Raw genomic sequence first — 20,718 nt, forward strand, 5'->3', positions numbered from 1 at the left:
CGCCGACTGGAGCCGCTCAATTGGAGTCAATAAACGTTCGGCAAATGAGCCAAAGGGGCGGTATCTAAATCAATATCGATTCGAGCGGAAGATTTACGACTTCGGCAAAGAGTTATTCATACGTTCATTCCAGTTTATTATGGAAAATACTTATTCCGACTGGTTGAAACCAGTTACAGCTCTTTTGACATTCTAAAATTTTCTCTTCTAGGCGATAAGACCGAACTAAACCTTACAACTAAGTGCATCATTTGTATATGTAGAAGTTAATTTAATACACAAATGTATACATTTTTGGTTTCACTTTCAATGACTTTTGGATCCGGCTCGTAAACCAGTTACAGGCATTCAACAAATGGCTAGCTAATCGTTTGACTACGACGATAACGCTTACAGAACTTGAGAGGTATTTATCAGACATTCTTAAATAGCAAATAAATACATTACTTAGTGCTAGATTAACGATATGATAGGTACGTTCTACCTTTCAGACGGCAATTTCTTTAAGTACTCGGGCACACATCTAACTCTTTACGATTGCCCTGTAAATATTGTAAAGTGCTGAGGAGAGTTTTGAGTGCCTGGAGGTTCTACTTGTCGTCCGTTTGCCCCTCGGTGCTGTGCTCCCTCTTCTTGTGCCATCGCAGACTGGCGAATTGGGCGAATCGCTTGCCGCACGGGCTGCACTTGTACTTCTTGACCGCCAGATGCAGCTCCGCGTGCTTCTTGAGGTTGCCGTAGGTGGTGAAGGTCTTGCCGCACACCGTGCACAGGTGCTTGCGGATCGCCCAGTGGGAGTTCATGTGATCGGTGAAGCGATTCTTCTCGTAGAATCCCTTCGCACAGATCGGGCAGTGGAATGTCGACTGGTTGAGATGCCGTCGCCGGTGAATATCGAAGAAGGACCACGTCTTGAAGGATTTGCCGCACAGATCGCAGATGTAGGGCCGCTCTCCAGTGTGCGTGCGCAAATGGATGGCCACCTCGGTGGATGTGGCGAATCGCTTGTCGCACTGCTCGCAGGCATAAGGGAAATCCCTCCGATGCCGTCTGATATGCACCGTCAGGTTGCAGGGCATCTGGAAGCCCTTTCCGCACAGCGTGCAGATAAAGGGCTGGGTTCCATCGTGTGCCGATCGGTGCATCTTGTACTGATCACAGGTCTTGACGAGCTCCGAGCAAAGATCGCAACGAAAAGGACCGAGGTTTTGGTCCAGGAACTCGGACAGCTTGGCGTGCAGCAAGGGAATACTGCTGGAGTCCCCGGACTCGGTGAGAATCTTTCGTTTCTGCGCCGAGAAATCTTTACGCAGATCAAACAAGGTCTTCTCCAACTGCTCAGCGGTGTAGAATGTGCGGAAAGTGGTGTTTATCTCATCCAACATTTGATTCAAGGCCTGACCACGATAAGCATTCGATCGAAAATCGGGATGGTCCACATCCCACAGAGCCGAGTAGTTGCGGTAGATCTCTACGAACTGCAGTTGATCTTCAGAAGTGTCGAACTTAAAAGAGCTGGCATCAACGAACTTGGTCTTCTGACTGGTCCCCACCACTCCAACTTTCTGGAATATAAAATAAATGAAATTAATATCATGAACAATGGTAAGGTATAACCCACTACCTTGCTGATCTTAGTGAAGATTTGCTCCTGCAGAATGGGCTGCAGAAATTCCATTTCATCGTAACACCACAATTTGGGTAGGTACAGACCCTTGTGCTTAATCACCATGCGCAGCTCCTTGCGGTATCGCGTCCTCAGCTTCTGGATCTCCTTCAAACACTCCTCGCCGCTCAGCTCGTAGTTGAGTTCCTCCCGCAGCTGGGCGGAGATGTCCCGGAAGAGCTCCTTCTTGCAGCAGCTGGAGTAGTCGCAGTGCTGCGGATTCCACAGGCACTCCAGTCGCTTGAAGCAGTCCAGAATGAAGCGAAGTACCTCATGATACAATGTTAACTTGCACTCTGCTTCCGTTTCGCAGGACTTTTCGCTCTCGGTGCTCTCATTGGAGATCTTAAAGGATGTATGTAATATTAATTTTAATTTTATCAGATATCTTTGTGATCACTTACCTTGGCTTCCCGCTCAGCTCGTTTGTTTTCGATAACGTTCTTGAGAAAGTGCATCCTATCAAAGTACCACAAACGCGACTTGAACTTTCCACCAAGGGCTTTCAGTTTACTCAGCTCGCGGCGGTATCTGCCCCTTAACTCCTTCAACACGGCAAAGATCTCGGCTCCGGTCAGCCGCTGGTGGCAGATGGCCTCCAGAGGATCAGCCAGTTCCGCGTAGACACTCCGCTTGGCATTGTACTTGTAGTCCGGGTGGCGAGGATTCCACAACTTCTCCGTGCGCTCGTATTCCGCCAACAGGGCGCCAACAAACTCACGATTTCGCTCCAGCTCCCGACGAGATTTCTGGAATGGAGCGTAAATTTAAATTAGTATTAGGCTTTTCAAGGAGTTCTTAATGGGTGTTTTTAATATTTTTATACCCTTGCAGAGGGTATTATGATTTCAGTCAGAAGTTTGCAACGCAGTGAAGGAGACGTTTCCGACCACATAAAGTATATATATTCTTGATCATCACAAGACGAGTCGATCTAGCTATGTCCGTCTGTCCGTCCGTCTGTCCGTCTGTCTGTTTCTACGCAAACTAGTCTCTCAGTTTTTGAGCTATCGGGACAAAACTTTCGCAAAAGTCTTCTTTCTATTGCAGGTAGTATATATGTCGGAGCCGACCGGATCGGACAACTATATCTTATAGCTCCCATAGGAACAATCGGAAAAAAAAACTTTAAAAAATTCTAGCTTCGGTGTTTTATGAAATATTACCTCCTACTTTTGGGGATGTTATTTTTTAAATATTTCTGAATTTCGAATTAATTATTTAAAAAATCGGACTACTATATCATATAGCTGCCATAGGAACGATCGGAAAATTAATGGAAAAGTAATAGGAAAATTAATGAGAAATATTAGAAAATTGAACATTTTTGCGATTTGTTAATTAATAGGAATGATCTGCAAGGGTATATAAGCTTCGGCTGGCCGAAGCTAGCTTCCTTTCTTGTTTTAAATAATTTTATCGCTAATAGTTCTTTCCAGCAATAAATAGTTCTTAATAGTTTTGTATATTGTTCTTATATAATGTTAGGTGTTTTCAATAATTCTCCTTATAGCTGAAGTAGTAAATTCTTGACTTTTAACTTAAAAGCAACCATAAACTAAGATAAGTCAGTTATTTCAGGTACAAGTAAAAATAATTCTCTAACTGAAAGTATTTTTTTTTTTGTATGAATCTATAATAATAAGCTTATTAAAGTAAGTATTCAAAATAATAAACATATCGAAATAAAATTTAAGGGAATACAGTTTTTTATATGGGTCAAATTAGAACCCGTAAATATTTTCTGATCGTATGAAAATCGCTTCTAGTTTACTTATTTATTAAAGTAAGTAATCAAAATAATAAACAGATCCAAAAATATTTAAGGAAATACAGTTTTTGGGTCAAATTAGAACCCGTAGATATTTTCTGAGCATATGAAGATCGCTTCTTGTTTACTTATTCATTATTTATTAAAGTAAGTATTTAAACAGATCCAAATAAAATTTAAGGGCATACAATTTTTGAATATGGGTCAAACTGGAACCCGTAGATATTTTCTGATCGTATGAAGATCGCTTGTTGTTTACCCACCGATTGGAAATCCACGCAGCTCCCAGTGGTGCTCGAAGGCGAGGTCGCCGGCATTGGAGTAGGGGGCGTGGCTGGGGGCGTGAGTTCCAGCACGTTCTTTTCCGGCTGCCCACTCTTCTCGTCCACCTCCATCTCAACCTCCACCTGCTCCACCTCCTTCTCCTCCATCTCCACCTCCTCCTCATCTTTTGCATTCTTGTTTTCCGCCTGGCGAAGCTTGCGCTGCAATGCCTGTACAGAGAAGTATAAATATTTCGCATAAATAAATAAATTTGTAACATTTGCCATTGGCGGAGTATCTCCGAGATAAGCTGTGCCCAGCCACATGATCTTGTCCCGGGTTTATCGTAGCGCTGCAAATCGTACACAAACAGAACTGGTAAACAAAAAGGGAAAGTCGGCACCTCGGCTCCCTCGCTCTCGATACTACATATGTACTTATATTCTCGAATATCAGCGGCTATTGGCCTTTGTGTCGTCGTCATTGTTCTTATCGCCTTGCATATGGCCCGACTTCTATATTCCCATATAAAATATTGCCGGGCAATGGGAAGTGTTTGTGTGTATCCATTTGTTATTTTGCCCCGGGTTTCCCCCCATTAGCGGAGCAGACTTCCCTTTTAACTACTCATATATCGTATTTTGTAATAGATTATATTATATCACCCAAGAATGTAGTTTTTGAATAAGACAAGGACGGCTGTTATATATGGAAAATTATGCCAGATGTGCACATTTCGGATTAGTGAGGGTAAGAAGTTGGGCCTATAGTCAACTTATGTTGAAAACTAATTGTATTTATTTAAATTCTTATTGTATGATAGTGTTTAAAATGTTATAATACGATTTTTTGTTTAATTTTAATCGCTTTGATATTTTGGTTTACATGAGACGAATACTGAAACGCGTTTTGTTTGATTTGATAAAAGTTTTTTGCAGCTGGTGCCTAAAGTTTACTGCTGTTTCCAGAATGGAACCCGACCTACCCTCATATACTCAAGCAATGCTGTCGATAAGGTCCCAAAATGCCTGTGCCCTAATTAAGAGTTCGCAAAACCCAAATTAAAACCGAAACGAAGTTCGTTTTCGCATGCAAATGTTTTGCTCTGACAAACATTGCATACGGTACCCGTATACGATTAGCAGTTCTAACCGGTTCCCAAAAAAAAAATGCGTGGAAACAAACGAATCTGAATATACCCACCCCACAGGGAATTCTGGAAATGAAAACAAATTAGAAATGTCTCTTTGGGTAATTACTTACAGATAAGGTTACCCTGGAAAATAAGTCTTTGCGAGTCATTACTTGGGTTGAGATAATCTATCTTTACTTTAAATATCTATAAGATGGCTCGTTTTGAAAGGGTATTCCAAGTTTTGGCTTTAATTTGATTTAATTTTTCAAGTATTTTGTTTGGCTATACTTGGTAATCGAAGTTGTCGCCTGATTGTCTTGAAATTGAGGCGACACGTCAGTGACCACAGCAATTGTCGATATTTCAGACCGTCAATATATTCTAGTTTATATTAGCCCCCAGACCACCCACAAAACGGTCGATAAGGCTAATGGGCCTAGATAAAGTTAAACGCGGACCGAACGCATTAGGAGTTATTTGCCATTTGTAATTAATGTTTTACTAATTGGGCCTGCACTTAGTGATCCACTTGTCCCAAAAATATATGAAACGGTAGATATCACATTTAATTTGATTCCACTTGCACTTCAGAATAATGAAACCTGTTTGCTTTCAAACGAACTACACCTGTGCCCTCGATATTCCCTTTAATCAATGGAAAAAAGGGTTAATGGCTGATTAATCGAATAACATTACAAAAGACACCAACCGCCAGTCAATCAACCATGGAACGTGGGCTTGACCTTTTGCGAATCCGATGAAAGCTTACACCACTTTACAGAGCTAATTGAATAACTGAAAATGGCAGAAGGAATTACAGGAAAAAAGCCCGAGAAGCCTTGGCCCCAATTAAAAATGCAACTTCAAACGTTGGAATGAAAGTTGCGCCCTCTCCGGCAAAGCGAGCGGAAAACATTTTCATTTCGAGCGACTGGCACTGGTGCTCCACTGGGGTCACACCCACTCGAGGCAAGGACCTCAAAGCACTCGACGCCCTGCGGAAAGGTGAGCTGAGTAAACCCATTAAAGCCATCGCCGCTCCCTGCTGACCCAATCCAATCCTCGGCGTTGGTGTCTGCTGCCTGGCAACAGGAAATGGTTCCACATCGGAATATCGGAGCTCCATTGCATTGCACTCCCACATGCGTTCACTCTAGTCCCATATAGCGAATAGTGCAAATGGTTGTACAGCTGTTTTATATCATATTATTTCATCTATTCTCTATGGTATTTTAATGGTTAGGGTATGCGAGGGGTAGTCGCATTATTACCTCGCGGTGTCGTAAAGTTATTGGTAATAAAAGCATGGTTTTGGGGAAATAATCGTTTAAATCTAAATTATTGATTTTTATTATGCTTTCTTAGAACATTAAAACCATATTAGATTATCCCAAAATTGCGATGGCTTTTAACAGGGGCGGATCTCGCCCTAAATTTGTGTTGTTTGGGGGGTGGGTATTCTTTTTGATTTTGGGGAGGAACTTTCGATTTGGAGGGGACACTTTTTGAAATATTCAATTAATTAAATGATTTTTTATGGAAAGTCTATTAATTTATCCCCTACCCCCCTTAAAAATCCGCACATGGGTTTTAATAACTTCCTAGGGTATTCCAGAGCTACTTTCTCCCGCTGGTCTTTTTCTTTTTCCAATTACTCTTTTCAAATATTGGTGCAACAAAAGACACAGCAATTTGCCGAGCGGAGTGGGGTAAACAAAGGCTCGGCTAGCGACGAATCGCTGACCATGGAAAGGTGCCTTAGCCTCCCCAGTCTGGACAGCTGAGTCGGCCCTAGACACCCGCGAACTGAGGGTGTGGCCACCCATTTCACCGCACTCCTCATGGAATTCTCCCTGGAATGCGTCACAACTTGTGTTTACCGAACACGCAATTGAAATAATTGATCCAGTTAACAAAATTGCATAAAAATTCAATAAACAACAACAGCGCAGCGCACAGTGTTCCTGGGTGTACTTCCCTTGATGTATATTGAAACCCGATCGCAAAGCAATCTTATTGAGTTAGTTCAGTGTTTTCCCCCTTTATGGTTATTTATACATTCTTCAATCGAAGGGGGTCGAGACTCGTTAGAACTGTCTGAGTCTTGAAAGTCGAGCTAAGAAAGGGAAAATAAAAGAGCGCTGGGATCATGCGTTGAAGCCATAAATCGATATATAACCACAGCATGAATTTGTAGGAGTTCAAATTGATTTTCATGGTCTGAGTAAAGACCACAGAACTTTCTTGGACCAATCAAGAGCTTCTATAAAAAACCATTCTTACAGTTGGAAAATACTTTAGGAGTTATTAGTTACTGGTATCTAAAAGGTCAAGGAAGAACCTTTTAAAGTTTTTAATATTGATTTTCAAAAACTAAATTAAGGAAAGATAAAGATAAATGTTACTCAGCTATAGAAAGTGTGAGAGAAATGGAGATGTGCTAGCTGCAAAGAGACTGCTTGCACTGCTTGCATGCTTCCATTCTATTATTTTCTCAAAACTTTTAAATAAATGGTCCGATTTAAAAATTGTTTTGCACATTTCGGTAGGTATTAATACATAAATAGGAATGCCATAAAAATCTATTTTTTTTTATTATCTCATACCTTTTTTATCCAAGTTGCATAATACCCCATATAGCTAACTTCCTCGATTAGCCACACTTGCAGTGCGGCCATATCAAAGTCGGGAATCCATGGGTCAAACAAGGCCAGTCTGGACCAATTCTGGGTGCGAGCAGCTGCGTCATCGGGCTCTTCAATTAAAAGCTATTGTTTATTGCATTTGTCACCAGAGAATATGCGGGCAGCGCCAATCAAAAATGCCTTTGAAGATGATGCGATGCGATTCGATGGTGAGATGCCTCAAATGAATTAATGAAAACTCTTATTTCGATACATTTTCATTCCGAAATGGTGATTACCAAGTCTTAATTAGACGCGGAATGTGCGACATATAGCGCAAGGGCTAAGCCTCGGAACTTGATGTGCAAATAAAAGATTCATGGGAAAGCCCATTAATACACCATTTAATACCATTGTAAGGCTTTGGCCTCAAATGGTGTCAGTGCCTGCACAAACATACATATATGTAGCATTCGACCATGGTTGATTGCAAGTTTTCGGAACGGTGTTCTCTTTTTTTTACGCCGCTCTGTTTGATTTGCGGCCCAAGGGAGGGCTTTAATTGATCGCACGAACAGCGGCTTTCGGTAAGCGTCTTGTTTTCCATACAGACTTAGTTCCCATTTTTGTATGCTATATAAAAATTATTGCCCCGCAAGCCATATGACAACGAACAAAGAGGTAAAACGGCGACATGCGAAATCCGGGTGAACACGAGACTCAAATGTAATAAAGCGAACGTGAGCTAATAAATTATGAAGAATATTCCGTTTTCCATTTCTTTCACGCAACCCGTGGCAGGGTTCCGTTTGCTTTTATGGCCAAGCATAAAAACTCGTCCACGCCCTGATGGAAGCCCACCGAAAACGACGGAACGAAAAATAAACCGATGGGAAACCCTATAGAGCCCAGGAACCGGGAAGCAAACAAAGCGAAAGCCAGATTCAACGATAATACGGGGGCATTAGGTGCAATCAATTTCTGACAAAACACACTAAATGCGCTCGCCTCAGTAAAACTTTAAACAAATAACTTTTTCCAGTGCGAGTCAGTCAAGTCACAAGGCTGCATTAATTTAATTAGACTGATTATAAAACCCCCTCAGCTGATCGATCGGGGCCGACTTGCGGGTGGAAAGCCACCGAAGCCGCCGCCTGCCGAAATGTTTAGTTAAACTTGTTAATTATTTAATAGGCATGGATGTGGCCGATAAAAACTGAAGCACTGGCTGTTCGACATGTCCTCGTTTTTTGTTTGACCATGATTAACGTCCACATAAATCGAAACTTCCCGAAGATTTTCAATATGCTGAAAGCAAATTATCGCCTGGGAAGATAATAAACGGAACGCATCGATACGACTTAAGATTAGATTATGAGCGATGATATATGGGAGGGTAGTTCGCTGCACTCACCACTGTGATTTTAATGGATTGCTGATGATTTAAATGGGGGTCTGTCTGATCCAAAGCAAATAACTAATCGATGGTAATAATTTCAGAGATTTGTTAGATTTCCAGGGAAAGCAATTCCCGAAACACGTAGTAAATTTTCACCTTGGTAAATAAATGGTAAATAACTGTGCATTACTCAGTGAGTAAAAACGTTTCTCCATTTAAAAGGTTAATAACTAGGCATTATTCAGTAGCCTTTTCGGCCGAATCATCGTCCAACAACTATATTTCGATTCGTCGCTCTACTTGGACAATGATTTATGGGCTGTAAAGGTTTTTATGGCAGGTGCTCTAAAAATTCCAATTTACAAGTGTTTAAATGAACATTAAAACCTCCTTAGTTAAGTTCCGCCGTGCCTTCTTATCTCTAAGCCATTTCCAATAGCCGGCAAATATCGACAAAAATCTAAAATTATTTTATTACCCCCCAATAGCGATATGGGGCGGTGAGTTGGAATGATAGTGCTCGAGCGGGACGGAGGAGGACTGATTGGGTTGTCTGGGTCGGGCGACGACTTCCACGATCGATCGATCGGACATATCTTAAATAACTTAAAGTGGCGAGAGCAGCGCGTCATCGATACTGCATATGGATATAAATCATAATAGGCGAAGCGTTTACAAGTGGTTTGAGCAGGAAACCGAAGCAATTGCTAGGATTTCATAGCGAAAATCGTAAATTAGTAAATATTAAATATAACAAGAAAGGAAGCTACCTTCGGCCAGCCGAAGCTTATATACCCTTGCAGATAAAGTAATGCTCACTCGGTGCAGTTCCAGAGATTCCAGATTCAGCGTTTCTATTTATTTAAATTTTGTTTTTAAGTAGTCAAGAATCAAAACGCCTACTTCTTACAAAGTTACAATAAATTTTCTTATATTTGTTTGAATATGGGCACTTCCAAAAAAAAGTCCACCAAGCCAAAAACCTTGAAACTTGAATAAAACAAATTTCCACACGATTTTGCCCCGATATTAGTTTCTAATTAGTTGGATACTGAGCTTAACTACAAATTTGGAGTATAGTTTGATTATTTTGATGACAAACCCCACCAATATACGCAAAAATCAGTTTTTGGCAATTTTTTTGTTATTTTTTGGACCTGTCCTCTGTTGTTAATTTATCCTATAGGAATGCTAATATGTGACATTTTTCTGTACTGAATGCTTCATTCACATGCTAAACTATTAAGTTAAAAGCAAAACATCCAGCAATTGAGAGATAAAGGTAAAGAAATCCGAAAAAAAACGGCAAAGAATTTTTGAGTAAAACCAAAAGCATTTCACAGCGACATGTTCGAACAACATTCTAAAAAAATCGCATTCAAATATTCCATCAGAATTCGCTAATTTCTGGTGTTGTATGAACTTCCCCGAAATCCACTTCTATTTTTGTCCCGAGCGAATACTGCAGTTTTTTACCGATATCTTAAAAACTAAAAGTGGTACAAAATCAAGATTTTTACCAAAAATAGAGCTTGGGAAGAGTAAAAAGAAAAGCCCAAATTTAAAATTAAAATCCATTGTTTTAAAATTTTTTTTCAACTTTAAAGGTGTGCAAATGTCCCGAGCGACATTTTGGAAGTGCCCATATTCCTATGGAAGCCTTAAGATATAGTGGTCCGATCCGGCTCGCTCCGACATATGTACTACCTGCAGTAGAAAGAAGACTTTCGGGAAAGTTTCATTGCGATAGCTTTAAAACTGAGAGACTAGTTCGCATAGAAACGGACAGACGGACAGACGGACATGGCTAGATAGACTCGGCTATTGGTGCTGATCAAGAATATTTATACTTTATGTGGTCGGAAACGTCTCCTTCACTGCGTTGCAAACATCTGACTGAAATTATAATACCCTCTACAAGGGTATAAAAATATTTCATTTTCAATTTAAGGCCAATAATGCCTGTACCACTGTGACTAGCGTCGTCTACGTACGCTTACCAAATCGAAGCTTAGATAATATTCCTCTATTTGTTTACCTCTTTGGGGTCTAGATAAAGACCATGTCGGCCGACAAGCTTGCCCAATGCTGATAATAGCAAAACCGAAAAAAAAACAACGAAATCACCAATAATTTCTATTGCAAGTGTCGCGTTCGCAGCCTAGGGGCAAATAGAAAATGATTTTTATCAACATTTCCAATTCTATTTCCGAATGTACAGCTCAATGCCCCGGATATCGGGTGAAAGACAAATAGCAACCAACATTCTAACGGTCTGTCCTACGTAAAAAGCATTATTTGTTCGCCTTTTATCTGACAACAAATGCATCCAGACTACTCACATATATTTATTCATACTATTTCCCCCTAATTATCATTAAATTAGCTCGTGTGTGAGAATATTATTTATTGGCATTTACATTACGTCAACGGGTCTGGCCTATTTTTGGCCAAAAGAAAACTAATGAAACCGCGTCACGTCAAAATATTGGAGAACTCGCAAGATTTCCATCTTTATTCGGCAGCTTTAAAAACTTATTACCACCCAAATGATTTTGGTGATCATTTTAGTGCATAAAAAAGTCTCAAGTGCCTGTCAGAGCACAGGAAACCATTTAACTTATTGACACTTGAAGTACTTTTTTATAGTTGTGGCACAGAAAAAATAAAAAATTAAAAAAACTTAAATTCATAGGGAAGAATGTTTTTCTATCACGATATGTGACACCATCCCCAAGTTCGGTATCTGCTCGTTGACATAAATAATCATTTTAATTACCATTTAATAGCTATTTATTTTTAAAAATCGTCCACGGAGCAAAGGCCTCCGGCAAACAAAGAAAATATGACGAGCTGTTTTCCAAAACGCTGAATGTTTGTGTCCCAAATATCGAGTGTTTTTCAGCCTCATTGCTATATGTATATTTTTTTTTAGCACATAAATCGCTTTGAATGTACAACAAAAGATATGGTTGTTTTTTTTCTGACCCAGACATTTCCATGTCCACAAAAAACGGAACAAAACAGAAGTGGAAACCTGAAGAAAAAGCTGAAAAATTGCGTCGCTTTGGAAAACGAAAAAAAAACATCGAAAATAGCAGGGAAACTGCCAGGCTGACAAACTGACAGACTGGCGAACTGACAAACCAGCCCCTCCAAAATAAATAAAGAATAAATATAAAAAAAAAGTCCACGGACGGCAAACGGGACTTAAAAAGGGGAAGACGAGAACAAAAGAGAAGCATGAGCGCGCAAAATGCGCGACACACTTTTGCTCAATATTTTGTGTTGTGTGCCATTGCGCCGTTATTTTGAAGGTCAAGTGACCAAGGGAACCTTCTCCGGAACTCGCTGCGCCCACCACCCCCCTGCAAGCCCCGCCCCTGCCCTTCTGACAGCAGCGGAAAGCCGTTTTGCATTACAAAATCGGATGAAAAAAGGGGAAAGGAAGAGATATAGTGAAATACCGGTATGGTAGACACTTAATAAGGAATGCCTTAGTGTATTATGATGGAAAGGGATTGGTAAAATGAAAATTATTGTGAATTTATTACATTACATTATTAAAAAACAATTTTAGACTTGATAATAAAATTGGAAATGAATGATTTTTATTTTATTTTTATTAAGAGAAGTCTATAAAATTGGTTTAGTGGACCTATTGACAAGTAGATATTAGATAGATTTGCAAAAATTCGATTCCACTAAAAGCTCGCATGAATTTTTCTCTCAAATTCGAAATTAGATTTAGGTTTCATTTTTAAAATAATTATATCTGAACAAAGCTCGCCAGATATAATTATTTACAATGCTGTTTGTCGTATAATTATATTTCTAACCAAGCTCGCAAGATACAAATATAATCTGCGATAAATATTGTTTGCGGTAGCGGTAGTTCACTGTGGCTGGGGACTGCGAATGGGCAGCGGTGATTAACTTACCACGCGTCGTGTCTCGTAGCGCGGCAGTGGAAGCGGAGTCGCTGTTACCGGTGGTGGTGGAGCAATGGGTGTGGGCGGAGTCATCGCTACCACCTCGTGCAGCACGGCAAAGGGATCCAGGTCGTAGGACTGCAGACAGTTCCCGGCCAGCTCGTCGCCCGAAATGTCCGCCGAGGGCGGCGGCGAGGGTGGCAATGGATTTTCCACCACATAGACCAAATCTATTTCGGGTGATTCAGGTGGTGCTTGCAGTGCGGGAGTCGTCGGAACGAGGCTCATTAGCTGGATATCCATGTCCGTCTCCCAGCTGGATTTACCCTGACCCTCCTCCGGCGGATATATCTCGGGGCAGTCGAGCTCCATTATCACCAGATCGGTCTGCGTCTGCTGCTGGCTGCGCGTCCCCTCCCCCGCCTCGTAGCGCCGCCTCATGTCCTGGGTGTGCTGCACCCGGATGTGGTCCATGAAGACGGAGAACTGCAGGCAGATCGCCGGGCAGAAGGCGCAGTTGAAGCCGAAGCTCTGGACGTCCGGCGAGGCGGTGATTTCGCCGCACTTGCGGAAGAACGCGTAGTCCTCCAGCTGCCAGCTCGAGGACTGCGACTCCTGCAGCGGCAACATGGCGGCTACCCACTCGGTTTGGCCTCCCCACTCAAGTCTTTGAATTTTTCGCTATTTCTTGGCGCACTCGCGACGACGCAACTGAACCGAACCGCTTCGGCGAGCTTTCAAATTCAAAATGCGATCCAAACAGAAACAGCCGGCCATAGTGATGTGCCCGAAGTCGATGTTTTAGGCGATATTTATCGATAACAAACGGTGTGACCGAGGCGTTATTCTGCCAAAATACTACGATGAGATAACCAGAGAAAGATATTTACGATAGTGCGATATTTTCAAATGGAAATCTGTTTTCATTTGTTAAAAATAAGTATTAAAACAAAATATAATCTGCTACATTGTTGAACATTTAAAAGAATTGAGGGAACGAAATAAATGTTTATTTTTAATTTTCAAACAGCTGTTATTTGTTATGAACTCAACTTAAAACTTAATCTGAATATTCCCTAAACTGTTGAATTTCTGAATTGTTGAATTTTTAATAAGCTGTTCCATACAAAGTCAACATTCAGAAATTTCAGCAATTCAATAGCCTCGAGGCTGTTGAAAGTTTTGTTGAATCGTTGAAAACCAAGTATTTACCCTTTTTATCAAAAGTCATGGCAACTCTGTTACATTTTAGTATCACCAGTACGCATTATTTATTTCAAAATCAACTTAGAAAGCATATTTGTGGCTCTTTTTACCTTGGTAACAATTTTAGACAGTAACGAGCAATAATAAATCAAATTTTACATGTTTTAAGTTTTGTTAAACTTTTCAAGAAATAACAGCTGTTTGAAAATTCAACAGGAGCCATTTTAAGTCGTGCCCATAATTGTTGAAATTTTCTGTTGAATTTTCAACCATTCAACAGTTTTGGGGATACCTTGAATATTTTGGAAGACCGTTCAAATGAAGTTCTTATTTTGTGATTGTAAACAGAAAAAGCCAAAAAGTTCAATGAAAATCGGAGCTTCGGGAAAGATGTGGCCACTTGGGAGATTTTAGCTCTTATCAATCCGATTTAATCTAATTTCTCCCAATTTTTAGTCTCTCCGGGAACGTAACTCTCTTTTCTTTATCATTCTTTTTACTTGCACTTGTTTAAACTTTGTTTTTAGTCTGGTCTCGAGGTCTGTGTGCTTTATTTATGACGATATATTTTTCTTTCTCTTTTGACAATTCTTTTGATTAGGTGCATACTATATACAATATTTGATAATTCGATGCAATAAAAGTGTCTATTGTGGATATTTTTAAAAAAATTTTAACACGTATTTACAAAAAATAATACTTATGTACTAAAAAAAAACTAGGATACGTAGGATATGTGATAAGAAGAAAAGAGATAGTATAAAATTGACACCTGTTGGTAATCTCCGCTGAGTGAGAGAAAGAGAGTAAGCGAGAACCTGTCTATGATACTCCAAGCCCGCCAAAACACTTTATAAAGGTAGGACATAAAAGCACTGCAGTTCATTTGCAAACTTTTTGCGGTCGGATCGTAATCGCTGCTCAGTAAAAAGCGGGAGCAACCCGCGAAACGTTTTAGGCAAAAACGTACGGGTTTTTTGTTCAAAATTATTGAGTGTCATAAAATATTTTCGCGTTTAAGGATAGACAATCAAACAAAAAAGTGACAATCAACGTACAAAAATGTTCAAATTTATACTGCCCGTATTGTTGCTGATTACCTCGTAAGTGTTAATTTTTCGAATTTATGAAATCGGAATATTTATAAAAAAATAAAATTATTATTTATTATTATCATTATTTTAACCATTTCAGCAAAGCAATTGCCTTAATAAAAGTATAATTAATTGCATTCACAGTATTACATTTATATAAGAAAGCGCATTTGGGACTGACCTTACCAGCCAATCGGTTATTGATATTGATGATTGCCCAAATTATAAATTATAAAATTTAAAAAAATATGAAGAGGAAAGAGGGAAATTTGAAGATTTACTAACATCTTTCGATTAACACATTATCCTTACAGATGTCTTGGCAGGCCCGAAAGCCAAATTCGTCGATTCCCAAACGACTTTCTCTGGGGAGTTGGTTCATCTGCTTACCAAATCGAGGGAGGCTGGAACGCGGATGATAAGGGGGAATCGATCTGGGACTTTCTCACCCACACACATCCCGAGAAAATAGCCGATCAATCAAACGCTGATATCTCGGCGGACAGCTATCATCAGGTAAGCCGATTATCAACTCATGCCTCAATTGGTTAATAAGCACATTAACTATATTTTTTGGATATATTTGGATTCTATATTATTTTAAGTATAGGGTTGGAAAGATAAAGGGTGCATCTTTTAAAAAACTTTAACATCGAATCATGCGTCCATTTGCTTCTGAGAGCTCCGTAAAGTTGGTCAATTTCAGCATTTTTCGAACTTTGAGGTCCTTTTGCTAAGAATTTTTGCATCGGGGAACTCTTTGGAAAATGCAGTTTAACATGGGAATTCGTAACGAATCCAAAAATATAGCATCCATCGAGGTAAATTTTTGATGCTGCATAGTGTTGTCTGTCCCATTTTTAAAGGAAATTGATTAGATTGAATTATAATTCAATTATAATTATAATTATAATGAATGATACAAAATAATTTTGGGGAATTTAAATACCATTTTTCAAAGCTTTTGTTCATAAATATAGTCTTTTGCTCATTAAACCGTTTTAATAATAATCTTAATAATTTTAACCTTTTTAGTGGAAACGGGATGTTCAAATGGTGAAAAAACTGAATGTTGGCACGTACCGATTCTCCTTGTCCTGGCCCCGAATAATGCCCGGTGGATATAAGAATCGCGTCAGCACGGCAGGCATTAAATACTACTCAAATCTGATCGACGAGCTGCTCCGGTACAATATTACACCGATGGTGACGATCTACCATTGGGACCTGCCCCAAAAGCTTCAAGAGCTAGGAGGTTGGACCAATCCGGAGATTATACCTCTGTTCAAGGATTACGCTCGCTTTGTGCTGAAAACGTACGGTGATCGGGTGAAAACCTGGACCACAATCAACGAGCCGTGGCATGTGTGTGAGTGTGGCCTCGGACTGGATTACATGGCACCGTCCTATAATTACCCTGGCATTCCCTCCTATCTGTGTGGTCACAACTTGCTGAAAGCCCACGCTGAGGTGGTGCACATGTATCGCGAACAATTTCAGTCGAAACAAGGTGGACGCATTGGCATTACCTTGGATACATCCTGGATGGAGCCCAAGGATATTAATTCCACCGACGATCGCGAGGCCTCCGAGCGAGCCATGCAGTTCTATTTGGGCTGGTTCGCACATCCCATCTTCTCCGAGCACGGCAACTATCCCAAGGTGATGATCGAGAGGATCAGGAATCTAAGCAAAAAGCAGGGTTTTGGTGTTCGATCCAGATTGCCCGAATTCACCACGGAGGAGATTCATCGCATCCGAGGCACCTCCGATTTCTTCGGTATCAATTCGTACACCACCAAACTGGTCACTTTGAATGGACACAATAATACCGGCCAGTTTCCGGTTCCTTCGTTCAATCATGATATGGGAGTGGTGGAGACCCAGAAGGGCGTCGACTGGCCCAGTTCGGGATCCGATTGGCTGAAGGTAAGTGTAACAAGAGAGAACGCTATAGTTGGTTGGTGTCCCGACTATCTAATGCCCGTCACTCAGCTAATGGGTGTGCGAGGGAGATGGATATAAAACATTTTTTTGATTGCGCATAACTTTTTAATGAGTGGTCCAATTTGAAAAATGTCTTCTACATTTCAATAGGTATTGATAAACACAACCAAATTGCATTTATTTTTTTCCAAAATCTTTAAAGAGGTGGGCGTTAGAGGGGGTCGTGGCACTCCCATGAAATAACCTGCGTAGGAACCCCAAGAACCCCAAGCATATTTTTTTAAAACAATTATTTATTTTGATAAATTTGTAATATATCATGTCTTTAAGAATTCGTTGAATAATGTCATCTTAGAATTGAACGTTATATTTTTCAATCTCTTAAAGTTTTGTAAATAATTCTTCTTGCGCTAAGTAAACTTCACTCTATTTTTGCAGGTCTATCCCAAGGGAATGTACAATCTGTTGATGTGGATAAACCGAGAGTACAATGCACCCGAGATATTGGTAACGGAGAATGGCGTCAGTGATCGTGGTGGTCTGGAGGATTACGCTCGTGTGGATTACTATAACCTCTATCTCTCAGCGGTGCTGGATGCCATCGAGGATGGTGTAAATATCACTGGCTATATCGCCTGGTCTCTGATGGACAGCTATGAGTGGAAGGTTGGCTTCACGGAGAAGTTTGGCCTCTATCATGTGGACTTCAATTCCCCGAAACGCACAAGAACCCCCAAGATTTCAGCGCGAGTCTTTGCCCAGATCTGTAAGACAAACACCATCGATTTGAGATACAGACCCAAGCTCAATGAAGAACAGCAACAGGTGGCCATGGCCCAGTTGCCGGCCGAGAATCAAGTGGCTAGAACAAGTGGTGCTAGTCAGTTGAAGTCCGAGGGGTCTTCTTCTCCTGGCTCTCTTTAGATAAAAGACGAAAGGAAGATCCTTTCCATAATATATATGTACATTATATCAATAAAATAAAAAAAAAATGAGCAAAAAAAATCGAATAAATGTCCAAAAACTGTTAATAAAATGTAAAAATTTTAACAGCATAAAATATAAAAACCGGCCCACTGACAATGAAATTAAATTAATTAAATTCAATAAAAGTAAACTAGAAATTTAAATTTGTTCTGGAACAAGTTAATATTCTACTTGAAATGTTACAATTTTGGCGTCTAAAATATAAACACCTCTTATCGAGGTAAAGGGTCGTGATTTTACATGCTTATTTTACTAGCTTATTTTGTTAAATGCTCATTTTACTTGCTCATTTTGTTACATTCTTATTTTCATTGCTCATTTTGTTACACGCTCATTTTACTTGCTTATTTTGTTAAAAGCTCATTTTACTTGCTTATTTCGTTACATGCTCATTTTGTTACATGCTTATTTTACTTGCTCATTTTGTTACATGCTCATTTTGTTACATGCTCATTTTACTAGCTCACTTTCTTACATGCTTATTTTACTTGCTCATTTTTTTACATCCTTATTTTACATGCTCATTTTACTTGCTCTTTTTGTTTCTTGCAATAACTGTCCGTAAAATTAAAGCTGACGATTTGAAACAAAATTTTGAATTAGAATAATATATAAATGCAGCGCGCTGTAACAACTTTTTCCTGCATCTTTTTAGCTCATGTAGTTATTACGCAAGAAAATTCACTGTTGCGGAACATCATCGCTGTTGCAGAATCGTTCTCTGCCTGAACAGTCATCGATTAATTATTGATATCGATCAAAACCCACCTCTACCCAGCTGTTGCGAAATTGTATTGTTTACCATTTACCTTTTGCGAAATTCGAATATTTGCTTTATTACACGATTACCATAAAGAAGATCTCAGAGAACACAAGACTCAGCCATGGCGGAAAATCACGGCAAGGACTACACACTGGAGGCCGACTCCGAGCTGCGCTTTGAAATCGAGCAGAAGGAAGCCAAAGTTCTGGTGTCCGTAAGTGAATCCATCTTCGCGAACCTTGATAGAATATTTCCTTATTCTCATAAACCCCTCATTCCAGCTCGTCAATGGCTTTGCGGAGATGTTCGGCACAGAGCTGGTGAAGAAAAAGCAATACGAGTTCGGCATGGGCGCCAAGGTGGCCATCTTCACATATCAGGGCTGTGTGCTGCACGTCTCCGGCAAAATGGACGTGTGCTACATCTCCAAGGAGACGCCGATGGTGCAGTACGTCAACTGCCACGCGGCCCTCGAGCAATTCCGCACGGAGGCCGAGGAGAAGGACCGCCGCGGCCCAGTGGCCATGGTTGTCGGCCCCATGGACGTGGGCAAGAGCACGCTCTGCCGGATTCTGCTCAATTACGCAGTGCGCGTTGGTCGGCGGCCTCTGTACGCCGACTTGGACGTTGGCCAGGGCTCCATTGCCATTTCCGGCAGCGTGGCCACCATTCTCATCGAGCGGCCGGCCAGCGTCGAGGAGGGATTCGTCAAGACGGCGCCGCTGGTCTACCACTTTGGCCACAAGTCGCCCAGCGGAAACAGTGTGCTGTACAACGCCGTCGTCTCCAAGATGGCCGAGGTCACGCTGCAGTCCCTAAACAGCAATAAGAGGAGTAAGTTGCCGTTCTGTTACAATTACTTTACCCATATCATCTATCTTTTCCAGCCAAAAGCTCTGGCATTATAGTAAACACCTGCGGCTGGGTAAAGGGCTCCGGCTATGCGCATTTGTTGCACGCTGCCCAGGCGTATGGGGCCTGTGCCATCTTCGTTCTGGACCAGGAGCGCCTGTACAACGAGCTACTGCGCGATGTGCCCAAGGGCGTCAATGTGGTGCTGCTGCCCAAGAGTGGCGGTGTCGTGGAGCGCAGTAAGGAGCTGCGCCACGAGGCGAGGGATCAACGCATCAAGGAGTACTTTTACGGCAATTCAAGGGCACCCTTCTACCCGTTCAGCTTCGAGGTGAAGTTCCAGGATCTGCGACTGTACAAGATCGGGGCGCCGCCGCTGCCCGACTCCTGCATGCCAATTGGCATGAAGGCGGAGGACAACAAGACCAAGGTGGTGGCCGTCACGCCCACACCCGCCCTCATCCATCACGTGCTGGCCCTCAGCTTTGCCGAGTCCGTGGAGGATGAGGTGATTGGCACCAACGTGGCCGGCTTCTGTTGTGTGTAAGTGATGGATTCTCTAAATTGATTGGGTATATTATTATTAATTCATATTCCAATCTCCAGAACCGAAGTGGATATGGAAAGGCAGGCCGTGATGTTGCTCTCCCCGCAGCCGCGACCTCTTCCCCCAAATGCCCTGCTGCTGTGGTCGGAGCTTCAGTTCATGGACAACCACACCTAGCATTTGTAAATGCTTCGCTCTAGATGTACGTTAGGAGTTTTTAAATTAATGTTGCACGTTACACAAATATACAGTTTTAGATATCTACAAAATCAAGTCATATTTTTCTACGAATTAATTAAAGTTGCAGCATTTCAATTTAATTTGTAAAATATGAAAATATTTATACAATAAAACTATTTTTCATTCTGACATTACAACAATATTAACAATATTTCATTATAACAATATTAAAAAAGAAAAAGTGAAATAAAAATTGCATCAATGATTAAAATCATGGTATTATGGATATTAAAAATAAACAATTTTTAATGGATTTTAGCATACAATGAAAGACTTGCAAATTAATTAAGC

At 40.8% G+C, this 20,718-nt stretch overlaps 3 protein-coding genes across 5 annotated transcripts; 2 read left to right on the forward strand and 1 right to left on the reverse strand.

Moving 5' to 3' along the window:
* Positions 1-112: 112 nt before the first annotated feature.
* On the reverse strand, positions 113-13,538 carry rgr (regular). 3 transcript variants are annotated; one of them, XM_070213230.1, is made up of 7 exons: positions 12,801-13,538; positions 12,208-12,210; positions 3,985-4,076; positions 3,701-3,935; positions 2,071-2,415; positions 1,625-2,011; positions 113-1,565 (listed from the first exon to the last, which is right to left on the reverse strand). In XM_070213230.1, the coding sequence occupies exons 1-7, from the start codon at positions 13,419-13,421 to the stop codon at positions 591-593; spliced, it is 2,658 nt and encodes an 885-aa protein (XP_070069331.1). In that variant the 5' UTR covers positions 13,422-13,538; the 3' UTR covers positions 113-590. The 3 variants fall into 3 exon arrangements, 2 of the variants coding, with proteins under 2 accessions (XP_070069331.1, XP_017003363.2); XR_011417956.1 differs by lacking the exons at positions 3,985-4,076; positions 12,208-12,210 and having other exon boundaries at positions 113-422; positions 485-1,565; positions 3,701-3,931; XM_017147874.3 differs by lacking the exons at positions 3,985-4,076; positions 12,208-12,210 and having other exon boundaries at positions 3,701-3,931.
* Positions 13,539-15,007: 1,469 nt separating this feature from the next.
* LOC108061462 (myrosinase 1-like) lies at positions 15,008-17,962 on the forward strand. Its single transcript, XM_017147644.3, has 4 exons — positions 15,008-15,100; positions 15,406-15,607; positions 16,127-17,020; positions 17,477-17,962. Exons 1-4 carry the CDS (start codon positions 15,060-15,062, stop codon positions 17,960-17,962), a joined length of 1,623 nt encoding a protein of 540 aa, XP_017003133.3. The 5' UTR covers positions 15,008-15,059.
* A 765-nt stretch (positions 17,963-18,727) lies between these two features.
* Positions 18,728-20,502, forward strand: cbc (crowded by cid). The gene is made up of 4 exons (XM_017145480.3): positions 18,728-19,002; positions 19,070-19,622; positions 19,676-20,183; positions 20,247-20,502. Exons 1-4 carry the CDS (start codon positions 18,910-18,912, stop codon positions 20,362-20,364), a joined length of 1,272 nt encoding a protein of 423 aa, XP_017000969.1. The 5' UTR covers positions 18,728-18,909; the 3' UTR covers positions 20,365-20,502.
* The last annotated feature ends 216 nt before the right edge of the window (positions 20,503-20,718 follow it).

Source organism: Drosophila takahashii, chromosome 2R (genome assembly GCF_030179915.1).
Source record: "Drosophila takahashii strain IR98-3 E-12201 chromosome 2R, DtakHiC1v2, whole genome shotgun sequence".
NCBI classification, from domain to species: Eukaryota; Metazoa; Arthropoda; class Insecta; order Diptera; family Drosophilidae; genus Drosophila; species Drosophila takahashii.

Coding starts and splice junctions, on each gene's coding strand:
- LOC108061462 (XM_017147644.3), top strand. CDS start 15,060: ATGTTCAAATTTATACTGCCCGTATTGTTGCTGATTACCTC. Junction 15,101..15,405: donor GTATTGTTGCTGATTACCTC/GTAAGTGTTAAT, acceptor TTATCCTTACAG/ATGTCTTGGCAGGCCCGAAA. Junction 15,608..16,126: donor CGGCGGACAGCTATCATCAG/GTAAGCCGATTA, acceptor TAACCTTTTTAG/TGGAAACGGGATGTTCAAAT.
- rgr (XM_070213230.1), bottom strand. CDS start 13,421: ATGTTGCCGCTGCAGGAGTCGCAGTCCTCGAGCTGGCAGCTGGAGGAC. Junction 2,416..3,700: donor GCTGCGTGGATTTCCAATCG/GTGGGTAAACAA, acceptor GCTCCATTCCAG/AAATCTCGTCGGGAGCTGGA. Junction 2,012..2,070: donor GAGCTGAGCGGGAAGCCAAG/GTAAGTGATCAC, acceptor ACATCCTTTAAG/ATCTCCAATGAGAGCACCGA.
- cbc (XM_017145480.3), top strand. CDS start 18,910: ATGGCGGAAAATCACGGCAAGGACTACACACTGGAGGCCGACTCCGAG. Junction 19,623..19,675: donor CCTAAACAGCAATAAGAGGA/GTAAGTTGCCGT, acceptor TATCTTTTCCAG/CCAAAAGCTCTGGCATTATA. Junction 20,184..20,246: donor GTGGCCGGCTTCTGTTGTGT/GTAAGTGATGGA, acceptor TCCAATCTCCAG/AACCGAAGTGGATATGGAAA.